Genomic DNA, 19,502 nt, shown 5'->3' with positions numbered 1-19,502 from the left:
AGGAACTCACGCTGAAACAAGTCACTGCACAAGTTCTGGAAGCTATAGCTGCTTGTAAGACATCCCTCACAGGGAAGCTAGACGAGGTCAAAATTGATCTGGGGTTACGACAAGACATGCACAACTTGCGAGAGAGGGTTCAGCACACAGAGGAACGCATCTCCCACGTAGAAGATACCACTGCTACCATGCCACAATCCATATCAGAGCTAAACACCAAAGCGGAGCAATGGAAACAAAAATTGCCGTGCGGCATTGGTGCGACATCAATGTCGCACGACACATGTTGCAGTGTAGTTGTGCCCTATGTGTCGCGCAATTTATTGTCGCTCGACACATGTCGTTGTCTAGAGCTAGCCTAAGGAAAGACACCAATTACCATTGCGAAACCTACTCTGAAAAACCTGGCCTGTGCATCAAGGATTGTTTCAGAATCTATCACTCATCCATGGAATTATTTCATCTTTTATGTACCCTGTAATTTTACTACCTTATATCTGATTTTGTCCACATAGCTTACATATCCACTTTTCTCCAACCACTACATATTAATTTCTGTAAAACACAATTTTGGTCAAATGTGCCCTTTCCACACCTTAAAATGTTCGTACAGGGGTGCACCTTCTAAAATGGGGTCACTTCTTGGGGTTTTTAATTTCTGGGGACCTCAGGAATTTTTTTAATGCAACATGGCACTAAATTCCATGTCTGCCAATTCAGGCCAGCCAAATTCACATTTAGCTGTTTGCCTGCTCTGCACCCATACAGCAGGCTACAAGCACATATGGGGTGTTTCCTGAATGGGGAGAAAATGGGGAACACATACTGGGGTGCATTTTCACCTTTAACCCCTTGTGAAAGTGAAAAATTGGGGTCTGCTAGTCATTTTTCATTTTCACAAATGTGTGCTTTGAAATCCTTTAACAAGTATTTCTGCCTTCTGTGAGACCTGTTTGCTGAAAAGTACCCTCTCCACCACTTAAAATGTTCATACGGGGGTTCTCTTTCAAAAATGGGGTCACTTCTTGGGGTTTTAATTTCTGGAGACCTCAGGATTTTTTTAAATGCAACATGGCACCTAAAATCCTTGTCTCCCAATTCAGTCCTGCAGAATCCATATTTTGCTGTTTAAATCTAGAGCCCTGCTGTACGCCCATATAGCATACCACAAGCACATGTGGGGTGTTTCTGTATTCAGGGGAAAATGGGTAAGAAAATGTGGGGTACAAAATAGCAATTTTTCATTTTCACAGCCAAGTGTTTCCTAATTCTGTGAAACACCTAATTGGTCAAAGTTCTCATACATACCTTGAAATATTCCTTGAGGGGTGTAGTTTCCAGAATGCGGGGTTCCACTGTAGAGGTACCTCAGTTTCCAGAATGGGGGTTTCCACTCAGGGTGTCTTCATATGCGACAAAGCTCCCAAAATCCACTCCTGCAAAATCTGTCCTCCAAAAGCCCTATGGCACTCCTTCCTTTTTTAACTCTGCCATGCGCTCATGCATCCGTTTTTGAGCACATGTGGGTTGTTGCCGTATTCAGGGGAAAATGCGTAACAAAATGTGGGGTGCATTTTGTCCTGTTACCTCTTTTGAAAGTGAAAAATGTGGGTGTAAAGCAACTTTTTGGGGGAAAAATTGCAATTTTTCATTTTCACAGACAAGTGTTTCCTACTTCTGTGAACCGCCTGATTGGTCAATGTGCTCACTACACACCTGAAATATTCCTTGAGGGGTATAGTTTCCAGGATGGGGTCACTTTTTTGGGGTTTCCACTGTAGGGCTACCACAGGGTGTCTTCATATGCGACATAGCTCCCAAAATCCACTCCTGCAAAATCTGCCCTCCAAATGCCCTATGGTGCACCTTCCCTTTTGAGCCATGCCATGTCCTTTTTTGTGCACATATGGGGGGTGTTTGTAAACTGCAGGATCAGGGTAACAAATATTGACATTTATTTTACTTTTAACCCTTGCTATGTTACAGTAATAATGGAAGAAAATTGAAGATCTGAAAACAAATTTCACCTCCATTTTTCTTAATTCTTGTGAAACGCCTCAAGGGTTAACAAAGTTTGTAACATCAGTTTTGAATAATTTGAGGGGTGTAGTTTCTAAAATGGGGTCATTTATGGGTGGTTTCCATTATGTTAGCCTCTATAAATCACTTTATAATTAAATTGGTGCTTAAAAAAGATGGTTTGGTAAAGGTTGTTGAAAATTAGAAAAATTGCTCCTAAACTTCTAAGGCCTCGTTCACACTTCAGTGTTTGGTCAGTGATTTCCATCAGTGATTTGTGAGCCAAAACCAGAAGTGGAGCCTCCACAGACATGGGGTAGAAGGGAAAGATCTGCTCCTGTTCTGTGTTTAGAGTTGCACCTGGTTTTGGCTCACAAATCACTGATGGAAATCACTGACCAAACACTGAAGTGTGAACGAGGCCTAAGCCTTCTAATGTCCTAAAACAATGAAATGATATTTACAAAATGATGCCAACATAAAGTGGATATATGGGAATTATGACTGATAACTATTTTATGAGGCATTACTAGCTGTTTTAAAAGCAGAGAAATTCAAATGTATAAAATAGTGAATTTTTCAAAATTTTGGGTAAATTTTAGATTTTTTTATAAATAAAGGAAAAATATATTGACTCGATATTACCACTGTCATGAAGTACAATGTGTCACAAGAAAACATTCTCAGAATGGCTTGGATTAGTAAAAGCGTTCCAAAGTTATTACCACATAAAGTGACACATGTCAGATTTGCAAAAATTGGCCTGGGATTTATGCCCCTTTCACACGAGCGAGTTTTCCGCGTGGGTGCAATGCGTAACGTGAACGCATTGCACCCGCACTGAATCCGGAACCATTAATTTCTATGGGGCTGAGCACATGAACGGTGATTTTCACGCATCACTTGTGCGTTGCGTGAAAATCGCAGCATGTTTTATATTCAGCGTTTTTCACGCAACGCAGGCCCCATAGAATTGAATGGGGCTGCGTGAAAATCGCAAGCAAGTGCGGATGTGGTGCAATTTTCACGCACGGTTGCTAGGAGACGATCGGGATGGGGACCCTATCATTATTATTTTCCCTTATAACATGGTTATACTGGAAAATAATAGCATCCTTAATACAGAATGCATAGTACAATAGGGCTGGAGGGGTTAAAAAAAAAATATATATATATAACTCACCTTAATCCACTTGATCACACAGCCCGCCTTCTTTTCTGTCTTCTTCTTTGCTATGCACAGGAAAAGGACCTTTGATGACGTCACTGCGCTCATCACATGGTCCGTCACATGATCCATCGCCATGGTAAAAGATCATGTGATGAGCGCAGTGACTTCATCAAAGGTCCTATTCCTCAAAGAAGAAGACAGAAGAGATGGCGGCTGCGCTAACAAGTGGATTAAGGTGAGTTAAATTATTCTTAATTTTTTTAACCCCTCCAGCCCTATTGTACTATGCATTCTGTATTCAGAATGCTATTATTTTCCCTTATAACCATGTTATAAGGGGAAATAATACAATCTACAAAACCTTGAACCCAAACCTGAACTTCTGTGAAGAAGTTCGGGTCTGGGTATCACATTCAGTTTTTTATCACACGCGTGCAAAACGCATTGCACCCGCGCGATAAAAACTGAACAACGGAACGCAATCGCAGTCAAAACTGACTGCAATTGCGTACCTACTCGCGCGGGTTTGCCGCAACGCATCCGGACCTTATCCGGACACGCTCGTCTGCAAGGGGCCTTAAGGTTAAAAGTGGCTTGGTAGTGAAAGGGTTAAAAAAAAATAATAATAAATATTTAATTATGCAAAGTTGGGGGAAATAAAATTATTTTATGTGACTAACACTTTGATGCAAGGCCATAAAAACTAGCACAGGGCGCCTATCCTCACATTTATATTTACATATTTAATCATGTAAATATGATTTTATATGGTAATATATTTCCATGGGTAAGAAGATTTTTACTTTGGCCTTAGGAAGCTGTGAATATTTATTTAATAAGTCAGAAAAGACGCTTAAGTCTCTTATCTACAGTCCCATTCTCCTGTATAGTTCCTCTGTATAAACATTGGCTTTTCCGCTTCAGCAGTCCAAAACTGAACCTCACCAGGGCACATTGATAGCTGTAGTGGAAATTCTGCAGATGCCAAAAGAACGTGGCGTGAACCTCCCTTCCCAAAGTCACTTTGACTCCAAATAGCAAGAATCCATTCTGAGATATGCAGCTGCGTGATTGATGCTTGCAAATAATTTACATGCTTTCAATTCACAAACTAGGCGATTGCTTGCTTGCTTGTTTCACAGACAGAAGAGAAAATGATTGCATTAATTGTAGACCTTCAGTTGTCAAGATAAATGGAAGGGAAGGAATGCAAAAGCACATTTCCAATGCCTCCTCTGGAAATGTTCTGAATTGTATTTAAGACATCACAGTGACGACTTGCGCGCAGAATATTCTTCGTATATGCGAATGTAATTTTGATTGATTTTGACAAATCAAAAATAACATGAAAAAATAAAAGTAAACTCTAGCAGTCAGTCTGTCCGCCCCGAGCAGTAATAATAAGGGCTGATGGCTAACATATGTCTGTTGCGTGCTCCCAACAAACTATTCTTTCTTATCTTTTGGCAGAGATAAATTATATTTTAATGATGTGTCATTCTGATGCAGTTAATCTTCGTGCTCAGCTGTGGCTGGCAATGCTCCACTGACCCTTTCTTTGCTTGGCGGAGTCTGTATATTAATTAAACATCACTATTCTTTTTGGATTTCAGTTGTAACGACTGACCTGTAATCAGAATTGTTTGTGCGCCTGCTTTTAGCGCCACGCTTTAGCAGATGACATGGTTTCATCTCAATTTACTTGCAGATCCCAGTTTAAAATTTAATGTTCTGCTAGTGCTATCTAATATGGCCAAGTCTATGCGACTGTGGATTTACAAAGCAAGCGGGGGTCATGACTATGGAAAGATGCATTTTCCGTCTTTCGTCTGAGCCAGAATAGAAGCCTAGTAATAGGTCAGATTACATTTTTCTGTTTCAGTCTATTTGGGAAGTAGTGACTTACGATCAGAAACAATTACTAACAAGATTTATTTGAAGGTTGACGTTTTTTTTTGGTAGGATGTGGGAGCAGTGTTCATTTTTATAGGTAATCAGGTGGAAACTCCGTCTTACAGAACTCTGCAAGATTCATTTGACCTTTTGATTTATATTTCGAGCTGTCTTACATTGGGAATTCAGTTTCTTTGGAGTAGCGGTTCATGGCCGCGGCGAGGGAGAAGAGTGGGCTATTGTGCATGCAATGAGAGCATCTTCTTAACAGCTGTTGAACCCCGAATGCTTTGCCAACCTGTGTTGTTTGTCAGAAAAATATTTTATAATTATAATTTTATTTTTTGTACACATAAAATAGGGAAATGTATTTCCTGTCGTGGTCATTTCCGTCAGTAATACACCCTAGGGCCAAATTCATAGGAAGCCAAGTAAGCTTTCAGCATATTTCTGGAGGAAACTAGAGTACCTGGAGGAAATTCACCTGAACACAGATCGTACAAAATAAATGCAGATGTGCCATACAAAAGCCTAATGATTGGTCCTCGGAAGAGGTGAGCGAATCGCTCAAAATTCAATTGGGGTTTGATTCAGCCAAATAGGTCAAGCGAATCGGTTCTGAATTTGTTCTACCCAAATCGAAAGAGCTCTAATTGGCCTGAAAGTTTGTGTATGACATTCTCAAGTCTCCTAGGACTATTTTTTTACATTTTGTTTCTCACTGTATGAGAAGTATAGTAACATAGTACATAAGGCCAAAAAAAAAACATTTGTCCATCCATTTCGGCCTGTTATCCTCCAAGTTGATCCAGAGGAAGGCAAAAAAAAACTGTGAGGTAGAAGCCAATTTTCCTCACTTTAGGGGAATAAAAAATTCCTTCCCGACTCCAAGCAGGCAATCAGAATAGCTCCCTGGATCAACGATCTCTCTCTAGTAGCTATAGCCTGTAATATTATTACACTCCAGAAATACATCCAGGCCCCTCTTGAATTCCTTTATTGCACTCACCATCACCACCTCCTCAGGCAGAGAGTTCCATAGTCTCACTGCTCTTACCGTAAAGAATACTCTTCTATGTTTGTGTACAAACCTTCTTCCCTCCAGACGCAGAGGATGTCCCCTTGTCACAGTCCTGGGGATAAATAGATGATGGGATAGATCTCTGTACTGACCCCTGATATATTTATACATATTAATTCGATTTTTTTTATCTCCTAAAAAATTTGTGTTTAATCCAATTAGTTTAGAATCAATTCATTTATTTCTAGTCCTGAATTCCAATAGAAATGTTTGAAGAACCGTTTAGCTTTCCATTCTTCTGATCCATCAGAAGAAGAGAGAGAGAGAAGAAAAACAGGATCCTGTTGCATCAGTTGTCATCCGTTTGGGCCATTTCCGTCTGAGATCCGTTTTTTATCCGTCTAAAAAAAACTGATCTCAGATGGAAATGGCCTAGGCTTTCACACTAGCGTTTTTGCTGGATCTGGCAGGGCTCAGCAAAAACGCTTCCGTTACTGATAATACAACCGTCTGCATCCGTTAAACAGATGACAACTGATGCAATAGGATCTGTTTTTTTTTTACTGGATCCTGTTTTTTTTTCTCTCTTTCTCTTCTTCTGATGGATCAGAAGAATGGAAGCTAAGCGGTGATGTAAATGCACCCTAAAAGGGTTTTCTGGGATTTTTTATCTGATGACCTACTGTGAGCACCAGTGCTCTCTCAGACAGCTGATCGGTAGGGGTCCCGGGTGTCAGACCCCCACAGATAAGATACTGATGACGTATCCAGAGGATAGGTTGTAAATTAAAAATTCCCGGAAAACCCCTTTGAAGAGTACCTATAACTGTAGCAAACTACTGACCTGTCATAGCTCCCTCCGATCGTTAAAACAAATGGTAAGAAGCACTCAGCTGAGCTCTGTCAGAAGTTTGTTAACGTTGTAGGTACTATTTAAAAGCAGTGTAATCATCTGAAAAAAAACATATAAAAATGGATTTAGAAAAGGGTATCGCATCACAGCCTGTTCCTACATGTTCCAGATACAGTACCTTATCTGAGGCCAGAGTAGTTCCCAGGATGGAACACCCATTGCAGTCCACTGAGACAAATAACTTTTTATGACAAGAATAAAACGATCCCAGACACATTGTAAAGACTAATGGGACAGAATGAGTGATACGGCCATAACATTTTTCTGTCCTTCTGTCCATAACAGTTTTATTTACAACATCTGTATCGGCTTCATCCGTATCTCGTCGCTGTGGAGGATCAGCAGCCTCCTTGTCGTAAGGCAGTATTATCCCTGTTGAAATAGTTCCAACTCACCTAAGAAACCAATATGTGCAGTGGACTAAAGCTTGACAACCTGGACTGGCTCTATTAAACTGCCCCGGGGATTGTCACTTATGTTCACAGAAATCCTTCCTGGAATCTATGGAACACATATAACTATTGGACTACTAATCAGGCTTCATTTGGTGTTCATTGTAAGTGCTGTACTGTAAAGGATCATTATATTGATTCAATTAACCCCTTAAGGACCGGGCTCATTTTCACCTTAAGGACCGGGCCATTTTTTGCAAATCTGACCAGTGTCCCTTTAAGTGCTCATAACTTTCAAACGCTTTGACTTACCCAGGCCGTTCTGAGATTGTTTTTTCGTCACATATTGTACTTCATGACACTGCTAAAATTGGGTCAAAAAAGTTATTTTTTTTGCATAAAAAAATACATTTTTTACCAAAAATTTTGAAAAATTAGCAAATTTCAAAGTTTCAGTTTCTCTACTTCTGTAATACATAGTAATACCCCCAAAAATTGTGATGACTTTACATTCCCCATATGTCTACTTCATGTTTGTAGCATTTTGGGAATGATATTTTATTTTTTGGGGATGTTACAAGGCTTAGAAGTTTAGAAGCAAATTTTGAAATTTTTGAGAAATCTTCAAAATCCCACTTTTTATGGACCAGTTCAGGTTTGAAGTCATATTGTGAGGCTTAGATAATAGAAACCTCCCAAAAATGACCCCATTCTAGAAACTACACCCCTCAAGGTATTCAAAACTGTTTTTTCAAACTTTATTAACCCTTTAGGTGTTCCACAAGAGTTAATGGCAGATGGAGAAACAATTTTGAAATTTCTATTTTTTGGAAAATTTTCCAATATAATAAATTTTTTCCAGGAGTAAAATAAGGGTTAACTGCCAAACAACACTCAAAATGGGTTGCCCTGATTCTGTAGTTTGCAAAAACACCCCATATGTGGTCGTAAACTACTGTTTGGCCGAACGGTAGCACATAGAAGGAGGGGAACACCATATGGGTTTTGGAAGGCAGATTTTGCAGGACTGGTTTTGTTTATACCATGTCCCATTTGAAGCCCCCTGTTGCACCCCTAGAATAGAAATTTCAAAAAAGTGACTCCATCTAAGAAAGTACACCCCTCAAGGTATTCAAAACTGGGTTTACAAACTTTGTTAACCCTTTAGGTGTTCCACAAGAGTTAATGGCAGATGGAGAAACAATTATGAAATTTCAATTTTTTGGAAAATTTTCCAATATAATCAATTTTTTCTAGGAGTAAAACAAGGGTTAACTGCCAAACAACACTCAAAATGGGTTGCCCTGATTCTGTAGTTTGCAAAAACACCCCATATGTGGTCGTAAACTACTGTTTGGCCGAACGGTAGCACATAGAAGGAGGGGAACACCATATGGGTTTTGGAAGGCAGATTTTGCAGGACTGGTTTTGTTTATACCATGTCCCATTTGAAGCCCCCTGTTGCACCCCTAGAATAGAAATTTCAAAAAAGTGACTCCATCTAAGAAAGTACACCCCTCAAGGTATTCAAAACTGGGTTTACAAACTTTGTTAACCCTTTAGGTGTTCCACAAGAGTTAATGGCAGATGGAGAAACAATTATGAAATTTCAATTTTTTGGAAAATTTTCCAATATAATCAATTTTTTCTAGGAGTAAAACAAGGGTTAACTGCCAAACAACACTCAAAATGGGTTGCCCTGATTCTGTAGTTTGCAAAAACACCCCATATGTGGTCGTAAACTACTGTTTGGCCGAACGGTAGCACATAGAAGGAGGGGAACACCATATGGGTTTTGGAAGGCAGATTTTGCAGGACTGGTTTTGTTTATACCATGTCCCATTTGAAGCCCCCTGTTGCACCCCTAGAATAGAAATTTCAAAAAAGTGACTCCATCTAAGAAAGTACACCCCTCAAGGTATTCAAAACTGGGTTTACAAACTTTGTTAACCCTTTAGGTGTTCCACAAGAGTTAATGGCAGATGGAGAAACAATTATGAAATTTCAATTTTTTGGAAAATTTTCCAATATAATCAATTTTTTCTAGGAGTAAAACAAGGGTTAACTGCCAAACAACACTCAAAATGGGTTGCCCTGATTCTGTAGTTTGCAGAAACACCCCATATGTGGTGGTAAACTACTATTTGGCTAAACGGCAGGACATAGAAGAAGGGGAACGCCATATGGTTTTTGGAAGGCAGATTTTGCTGGACTGGTTTATTTACACCATGTACCCTTTCAAGCCCCCTGATGCACCCCTAGAGTAGAAACTCCATAAAAGTGACCCCATCTAGGAAACTACGGGATAAGGTGGTTGTTGTTTTGGGACTATTTTTGGGGTAAATTTGATATTTGGTTGCTCTATATTACTCTTTTTTGAGGCAATGTAACAAAAAAAAAATAATCTAAAATTGTTTCTACATTCGCTATTTAGTTTTGTGGAACACCTAAAGGGTTAACATAGTTTGTAAAGTAACTTTTGAATACCTTGAGGGGTGTAGTTTCTTAGATGGGGTCACTTTTTTGGAGTTTCTAGTCTGGGCTACATCAGGGGGGGCTTCTAATGGGACATGGTGTCAAAAAAAAAACTGTCCATCAAAATCTGCCTTCCAGAAACCGTATGGCGTTCCCTTCGTTCTATGCCCTGCCGTGCGGCTATATAGCCATTTACGACCACATATGGGGTGTTTCTGCAAACGACAGAATCGGGGCAATAAATATTTAGTTTTGTTTGGCTGTTAACCCTTGCTTTATTACCGGCAAAATGGATTTAAATTGAAATTTTGCCCAAAAATAGGCGTTTTGGCACCGTTTTTATTTTATATTTTTAACACCGTTCATCCGAGGCGTTTGGTCAAAAGTTATTTTTATAGCGACGACTTTTACGCACGCGACGATGCCCAATATGTATGGCTCTCAGACTTTGGAGACACTAAGCAGGCATCCTAAAACTGCGGCCCTCCAGATGTTGTAAAACTACAATTCCCACCATGCCCTGCTGATGGCTGTAGGTTGTCTGGGCATGCTGGGAGTTATAGTTTTACAACATCTGGAGGGCCGCAGTTTGAGGATGCCTGCACTAAAACTAATATTTTTGGGGGAAAGAAAAATAGTTTTCGTGTCTCCAAAGTCTGAGAGCCATAGTGTTTTATGTTCTCTAGTGAACTGTTGGGGATTATAAAAATTTAGTACTCCATGGAAGTGTGATACTCCCTGAAGCAATCGATAACGCAGAGGCCCGGATGATCGGGGCACGTGTCGCACTGAGTGGTGGTGTCCTTCCGTATCCCCCTCCTGCGACACACTCTGCACTTTTTTTGGGTTCGTCCCTTCTTTCCAGTATGGGGGACCACACCTGGAAAGTGTTGGCCAGGGACGATCCGGGCGCCTCCAGTTCCCGAGGTACTCCGGCCTGCTCTTTCCCGGTCCGAAAAGATCAGGTCCTTGAGGACTGCCTCATAGAATTGGAGGAATGTCCCTGTGCTGCCAGCGCTTCGGGATAGTACAAAAGAGTTGTACATGGCAACCTGCACCAAGTAGACCGCAACTTTTTTGTACCATGCCCGGGTTTTGCGCATGGCGTTATATGGCGTGAGGACTTGATCCGAGAGATCAACTCCTCCCATATACCGATTGTAGTCGACGATACAATCGGGCTTGAGGACCGTTGCCGCGGTACCTCGCACAGGGACTGGGGTGGTGCCGTTACCGTGGATTGTGGACAGCATAAGGACATCCCTCTTGTCCTTATACCTGACCAGCAACAGGTTTCCACTGGTAAGTGCACGGGTCTCACCCCTGGGGATAGGTACCTGGAGGGGGTAGGCAGGGAGGCCGCGCTGATTTTTCCGCACGGTCCCACAAGCGAACGTAGATCTGGCGGCAAGGGACCTGAACAAGGGAATGCTGGTATAAAAGTTATCCACGTACAAGTGGTAACCATTATCCAGCAGTGGGTACATAAGGTCCCACACGAGTTTCCCGCTAACACCCAGAGTGGGGGGACATTCTGGGGGTTGAATACGGGAATCTCGCCCCTCGTACACACGAAATTTGTAAGTGTACCCTGAGGTACTCTCACAAATTTTGTATAGCTTCACGCCATACCTCGCTCGCTTTGTGGGAATATATTGGCGGAAACTGAGTCTCCCCTTGAACGCAATGAGCGACTCATCAACCGCGACCTCCCTTCCAGGTACGTAGGCCTGCTGAAATGTGGCCCCAAAGTGATCGATGACAGGCCGTATCTTATACAGCCGGTCATAGGCAGGATCACCTCGGGGTGGACATGCTGCATTATCGGAATAATGCAGACATTTCCGGATGGCCTCAAACCGGGAGCGTGTCATGACCATACTGTACAGTGGGGTCTGGTACAGGACGTCCCCACTCCAGTATTGCCTGACACTGGGTTTTTGGACTAGACCCATATGCAGCACGAGGCCCCAAAATGTCCTCATTTCGGCTGCACTGACCGGCGTCCAGCCACCGGGTCTAGCCAAAACTGAGCCTGGGTTTTGAGCGACGAACTGTTGGGCGTACAGATTCGTCTGCTCCACCATCAAATTCACCAGTGGGTTACTGAAAAAAAAACTAAAATAGTCAATTTCAGTAAACCCCACTGTGGGAATCTGGATTCCAGGATTGCCAGCGAAATCCGGAATCTCAGGCTCAAAGTCCACTGGGGGACACCAGCTAAGTTCATCGGCAGGGGTCTCCGGTGAACTTATTTGGTGGGCCGGGAAACCAGTACGAACCCCAGGGCGGCTCGTACTAGGGTGGGCCACAGGATCCCTAGCATGTGCGGCCCCTGGCTCCGCCTGGCGGCGTCTCCGCCGCCTTGGTGGCTCATCGTCATCCGATGATGATGAGGAGGATGCTGATGATAAGAGGAATGTGGGGTCATCCTCATCCTCACTGGGGCTCTCGGAGTCGGAGGCAATCTGGGCATATGCCTCCTCGGCCGAGAACACCCGGCGGGCCATGGGTGTGTGTGCGTGTAGGTGTGCGTGTGTGTAAAACTTTATTATATGTGCGTGTGTGTGGGGGCAACGGGTGTTCGCGTACTAAAAAAAGGAAAAAAGGGCAAGTGTTAGGAAAAAAAAAAAGTTGCTGATTAGCGGTACAACGCTGATCAGCGGTGGGGCAGGCGATGCGCTAACAGTGGACGGACGCTAAAAAGTGCCGACCAGTCAGCGAACGCAGAAAAAAAAAGTGGTGGTGAGGGGGCTAGTGGTGGTGGTGGGGGGATGGGGGGGGTTGGGGGGAGTGGTGGGGGGGTGGGTGGGGGGGCTGGTGGTGGTGGGGGGCTGGTAGGGGGGGGCAAGTGGCAGGGGGGGGTCTGGGGTCTGATGGATCAAAAAAAGATTTGTGTAAAAGTTAAAAGTTTTTTTTTTTTTTTTTTTTCCTAACTAACTTTTCCCTTCTTTCCCTGCCTAACGATGCCTCTCCCTCACTGACCCTAACCTACCTGGGTGGCGATGGGTGCAGGAGGGTGATGGATGGCGATTAGGGGGACACAGGAGCTGGTGCTGGACGATGCTGCCGGGTGCTCGTGCAGAACAGGAAGAGGAGGGGAGAGAGGAGCGCAGGAAGTTTGAATCTCGCGCCTCTCTCCCCTGCACCAATCAGCACCCTGGACAGCAGTGTTCAGCACCAGGGCCAGCACCGCCTCCTCAAATCCTCGGACTGCGATTGGTGGTGTATAATTACGCCACCGATCGCAGTCTTTTTCCGGTTCATCGGGTCACCGGACACCCGAATGGACCGGAAACGCAGAAAACCGCAGGTCTGAATTGACCTGCGGTTTTCTGCGATCGCCGATACGGGGGGGTCAAATGACCCCCCCCTGCGTTGTTACGGGATGCCGGCTGAATGATTTCAGCCGAAATCCCGTTCCGATTAACCCCCGCGGCGCCGGAATGCCGATTTTAAGTCAGGACGTACCGGTACGCCCTTGGTCCTTAAGGACTCGGGAAATAGGGCGTACCGGTACGCCCTGTGTCCTTAAGGGGTTAATGGCCCAAGAAGAAATGCAAATCAAAGTCGTACATATTCAATGTATGTATCCGGAATAAAATGTGCAGAATGCGTGCACGACGGTTTTACCATTGAAGACATTGCTGGGTCAATTTCACTTTCTGTTGTTAGGTCAAAATGATGGGTTTGAGCATATTTGGTGGGCTCCGTTCCATACACAGTTCTGAGTCTAAAGGTGACCATATACATTAGATAAAGTCTGGTCTGATTATGCTGACCATCTAATGTTAATTGGATATTAAGCCTAGGTTCGTAAGGCCTATGTTGGGGGAAAAAATGCCCAATCCATTCTCAGGGAAGTTAACACCTCTGGCAGCAACTTTCGACCCTCCCCATTCACGCGGTTCAGCTGAGTATGCAAGAGCTTTGAATGGGGAGCCACGCAGATGTTTTCATCTCGGCATACTTATCGGGTTCTGGCTAGTTCTCCTCCAGTCCTCATTATAGTTAATAGGGGTTTTCATCCCGCTGATTCTCTGCATATCTGCTGGGTTGCTGCTGGATTTCCGCCGGTCCTCATTTTAGTTAATGGGGCCGCGGGTATCAGGTAATGTCTGACAATTCCGGATCCAGACATCTCCAGCAAGCTGTTTTGGGAAGAAATGCCTAATGCTAGTGTGAAACTAGCCTAAGACCTTGTACTGCTAAATTAATCTTATTACCCCGAAGACCAGTAACACTAATGGGTAAGATTTGAAGATTTTGGATGTCACACCTCTAGCATACAGTCAGAATTTTAAGGGCCTTCACATGTGGAAGAAATTTCTGCTACTGAAAATCAGTTCCATCCATCTGAATGAGTTTGTTTTGGCGGCAAGCACATAGATTTCTGCAATCCCCATTCAGGAGAATGGGACTGATTTTCAGTCGCAAAAAATCTGCTGTGTGTGAAGGCATCCTAAAGGTTACAGCCATGCATTGTACATCATGCCCGCCTGTGATATAGGAATTAATTTCCAGCACTCCATAGTTTGACTTTCATAAATGGTTACAGTTCATAGCACAGTGTATCGCTGGTGAAATTTATAATGCAGCTGCAAGGAGGATATTTTTTGTTTGCATGCATAATTTAGTATGCTTCATACATTTTTTACAATTTATGAGATTGCATGGGAACACTGGGATTAAGAAATAGAAGCAAACTCCACGAAACTTGTCACATTTGCAGCTTGTCTCCATTCTCAGGTTGATATCCACAGAGATGACCTATGTAATAATTACATTATAATGTTGTACTGTGGAACACATTAGGGGCTGATCTCATCAATCTGCCGCATTGCTAAGTCTGAAATATGTTGTAGAGGCTCACAACAAGCTCAGCTCTTTACTACCAGATACTACATTCTGCCTTGCACCCAGTTAGTAGACATATTTTAACAATAAACCTTATGTGCAGTATGTATGGTACATAGTAATGTTTGCCATATGTGAATCTGATCACTATGTCACCTATATAAAATAGGTCCCAATTTGATCACTGTGATTGATTGCTGTAATAGTGGCCTGTAAATGGTGATCAGAGTGGGGCTGTAGAATATTTGGACTTGTTTTCATGGAGTTCAATTATCTGAATATATATATATATATATATATATATATATATATATATATATATATATATATCTTAAAGTGAATCTATCACCATGTGCCCCTCAGCTGAGCATGCATGTATTCTGAAAGGGGACAAGGTAGTAAACGGCAACCAGATGCTTCTGGTGGAGGTTATCTCCCCAAGGACAACAGGCTAGGGCATGTTAAAATCAACTGCGTGATCCCTATTTCTCCCACTGTTTGCCAATGGGAATAGTCAGGAAGCCTCCATACACATTAGGTGGTTGGTAAGTCCTGCCAAAATCGGTGGGTTTAGCTGACGTTAATGTATGGCCACCCTAAAGAAGTTGTCCAGTCCTTTAATATTAATGGCATTCAACCACACAATGGCTGGGATTGCCAACCAGAATTTTTCATTTTTTTGAACAACTTATCCCCAAATCACTGACATCCAACATTTTTTACGGACAAATTGGAAAACCATAATGAACAATACAAATTATAAGTAATTTATATCTGTAGCTCAATATACTGATAAGAACTCCTTACCAGCATTTACTGTGAGCTGTAAAATGATGATAATTACCACCAAAATAATCTAGTCACGGACACATCAATATTTTTTTCAGTGACACAGGAAAAAAGTCATCTACTTTTACGGACTGTCCAGAAAATTCCCTGGCTAGAGTTATGTCGTTCCAGCGCTTGCTTATGGCACTGAAGATCCTCCCGAACAGCTGATTGGCAGGGGTGCAGGCTGTTGGACCTCCACTGATCATATGTTGATGGATGCCCTGAGGATAGGCCTTCAATATAAAAGGAGTGGATCTAATTACATGTTTGGAATCTGTGCCTCTTCAGCTATCCACACTAATGGGGTGGAGGTCGTGACGACAGATCCTTTTTAGTGACATTAAAGAGGGGTGATCAGCTACAACGAATAAAGAAATTACTTGTGACATTTTCATTTCTATATTTCTTTTAAACCTAGGAAACAATGGGGCACGTTTATTAAGAACGGGGTTTTAGAAGCTAGTCCTAATAAACCACTGCACTGGCGGAGGATCTGCCGAAGTTATGAAGAGTCGCAGGCCTCTCCATAACTTTGGCGCTTCCAGCGCCAGTTCTAAATGTCAGACGGCTTCCTTGCTGTCTTACATTAAGACCATTTTCTATGCCTAAAACAGCCATAGAAAATGATGAATGAGAGGGGCCTGTCCCCTTCCCCACCCATGCCATGTCCACAATTTTAGACCTGGCGTCAGCGGGGAGAAGTTACAAATAGTGGCGCAACTAACCGTTGCGCCGCCATCTCCACCTGAAATGTGCCAAATATAGCCGTATTTCAGTATAATAAATGACCCCCTATGTTTTCTACCAATAATCTTCAGTATTCCCATTTTTTGCTATGATCTTGTGATGTAAAATGCATTGCTTACTCAGATGTACAGTGTTTATTGGATGCTCTATCACTTTTAATGTCCTTCTGACTTTATTGCTTAGAGTGATATAATTTCCTATCAGCATGTCTTAAAAGGAAAGCAAATTAAATCCCGTCAAGCATGTTTAAGATGTAACATTGTCTGTTTCTTATCTCTAGGACTTGTGCAAGCAGCGAAACCGAAAGCGAGGCAGGAGATTATATGGACCAGCAATACGAAGATCTTAACAATAAAATTAATTCTGTAACAGACCCCACAGGATTCCTAAGGATGGTTAACAGAAACAATACCTTCAACAGGTAGGGGGCGATGCAAGTGGTTTACCATAAAGAGGTGTAGCATGCATGATAGGGCTGCCCATTAAATAAGGCCCTGCAGGATTTGCTCTATCCCCCTGATACGACTTCCAGTGCAAGTCAATTAGTGGAGACATTTTGCAGCTACGGAGAAGCTGCACTCTATAAAATGCAAATGTTATTATTATGAAATTGTTCTTTATTGCAACAATTATGAGAGTTCTGCATAACTCACCATGGAACTTAATTGGCTTCTTTGAGCAGATCTAATTATCCATAGAGCGGCAATCTGTTCTACTCCGTCATATTTTATATTACAGTGGGCAAGGACCATCCTTACGGTGAATCTGTAGAATTTGTGCCTGGTTCATAACGGAAGTTAAGAAAAATGGAACTTCAATACAGTAAACATAATAGAGGACATTTATTATGGTATTTACTCCACTTTTGTTGCATAACTCGCCATCTCTGCATCAAAATTTGCAACTTTTACCCCTTCTTACCACTCTTCATATGTGGGAGGGGGTGGTGCCAGCAGGCCCGGCACAGTTATCTGCATTCACAACATTTTTTGGCGTGAATTATGACAGAAATCTATGGCAGGTAGGAGGCTGCGGTAGATTTAGTCTGTCACACGGCCAGTGGGAGGATGCAACAAATCTATGAGAGGCCTGTGCATAAATTTGGCGCATTCTCTGGCTGGGCAGGGGGAATCAAGACCGGTGATTAAAATGCTGGTCTTGATAGATGTCCCCCAATGTCTTTTAGAAAATTGTTGCTCAAACACATGCCACTTTAAGCACTGCATCTAGTGGAATATACTGCTCTTTTTTGAGACACTATATGGCTGCATGTGTGCACTACAGCTCTGGAATAGTGTTGCCAACCAGAATTTTTCTTTTTTCGGGACAAAATATCCCCAAATCACGGACACCAACATTTTTTTACAGACAAATTGGAAAATCAAATTGGATGATAAAGATTAAAGGTCATACATGTCTATAGCTTAATATGCTTATAAGAGCTCATTACCAGCCTTTACTGTGAGGTGTAAAATGATGATAATTACCACCAAAATAATCAAGTCAAGAACCACCAGCCTCAAAAAAATCATGGACACATCTATTTTTTTCACAGACACAGGAAAAAGTCACTTATTTTTACAGACTGTCCAGAAATTTCTGGACGTTTGGCAACCCTGCTCTGGATGGATCTTTTGCCAAGCTCATGAACCCTAAAAGATTCCATAAATTGCACCAAACTCGTTCATAAAATCTACATTGTCTAGAATTTCTACACATGTACAATGAACTTACCATAGTGAAAAAGAGTAAAACCACTGTACATGACAGAAATGTCCAAACACAACAGGTTAATCCGCTCATCCCAATACGGATCCAACTTACACTTTCCAGAACACAGGATGCGGTGGAGAATTATTATGTTTCATCCAGCGCTCGCCAAGTTAAAATAAAAAAATAATTGAATTCACACCCTGTTCATTTATGTAGGATAATTTGCATAATTAGGAAATTAGGAATGTATTAAATGATCAATCCATATATATCAGACTAAGGCCTCATGCACACGACAGTATTTTTTCACGGTCCGCAAAACAGGGTTCCGTTGTTCCGTGATCCGTGTCCGTTTTTTCTTCCGTGTGTCTTCCTTGATTTTTGGAGGATCACCAGACCAGAAAAGTGAAAAAAAAATCTAAGTCAAGTTTGCCTTGAAAATGATAGGAAAAAAACTGACACGGATCACGGACGCGGATGACAATCTTGTGTGCCTCCGTGTTTTTTCACGGATCCATTGACTTGAATGGGTCTGTGAACCGTTGTCCGTCAAAAAAATAGGACAGGTCATATTTTTTTTGACGTACAGGAAACACGGATCACGGACGCGGATGACAAACGGTGCATTTTCCGCGTTTTCAACGGACCTATTGAAAGTCAATGGGTCCGCAGAAAATTACATAAAATGGAACAACGGACACGGATGCACACAACGGTCGTGTGCATGAGGCCTTACCCTGTTATTAAGACCTTTCAGTGATCCAGACCGTCTGTATTGTAGCGGCGGTGCAGTGTAATTACAGCTGTTCATCCCATTCAGGTGAACATGAGAGGAGCAGCGAATACGCTTGAGCGAATCAACCTTCGGATCATAGATCCGAAGTTGATTCGTTCAAAAACTTCCATGTTAATGCTGTTTATGTACAGCATTAAAATTGATTGGCTTCATCTCGCCTGAAGTCGTGCAAGACCCCTATAATGCCCCCTAAAATGCCCAGGCACCTTATATAGGTTATACTTACCCTGCTTCCCAGCACCAGCGTTACTCCTGATGCCTGCACGGCCGCCGCTGCATCTCCCCGTCGTGGGGAGGTGGGCGACGGTTTCAGCTAATAGCAGGCCGCAACTGGGATGAGCCTCCTAGCGTCACCCGCGATGCTATGAAGGCTCATTCCCGTCGCGGCCTGCTATTGGCGGCAGCATCATCCCCCCAGTAGTACAGTAGTAATTCACCGAAGTTTCGCGTGACTTCTAGCGAGATGAAATTTGGCCAATACATTTTAATGCTGTACAGAAACAGCATTAACATCGAAGTTTTTGAACTAATCATCTTAGGATCTATTATCCAAAGGCCAATTCACTAAAACCTAGTCATCAATATCTGTGGTCCAAACAACCCCTCTAATACACATGCACAACATGAGGAGTTAAATGGAAATACACCTATAAGCGATCTTCATATATGTAGAT

The 19,502-nt window shown here is 42.4% G+C and overlaps 1 protein-coding gene across 2 annotated transcripts in view; it reads left to right on the top strand.

Moving 5' to 3' along the window:
* The window catches only part of TTC28 (tetratricopeptide repeat domain 28), a 611,240-nt gene that overhangs the window by 487,506 nt on the left and 104,232 nt on the right, over positions 1–19,502 (top strand). For both annotated transcript variants that reach the window (XM_044275399.1, XM_044275400.1), the window contains one exon: positions 16,600–16,740. In XM_044275399.1, coding sequence (XP_044131334.1) covers positions 16,600–16,740 — 141 coding nt within the window. The remainder of the gene's footprint in view (positions 1–16,599; positions 16,741–19,502) is intronic.

This window comes from Bufo gargarizans, chromosome 1 (genome assembly GCF_014858855.1).
Source record: "Bufo gargarizans isolate SCDJY-AF-19 chromosome 1, ASM1485885v1, whole genome shotgun sequence".
Taxonomy (NCBI): Eukaryota; Metazoa; Chordata; class Amphibia; order Anura; family Bufonidae; genus Bufo; species Bufo gargarizans.
Note: the sequence above shows the minus strand (reverse complement) of the source record. Positions and strands in the feature narration are given on the sequence as shown.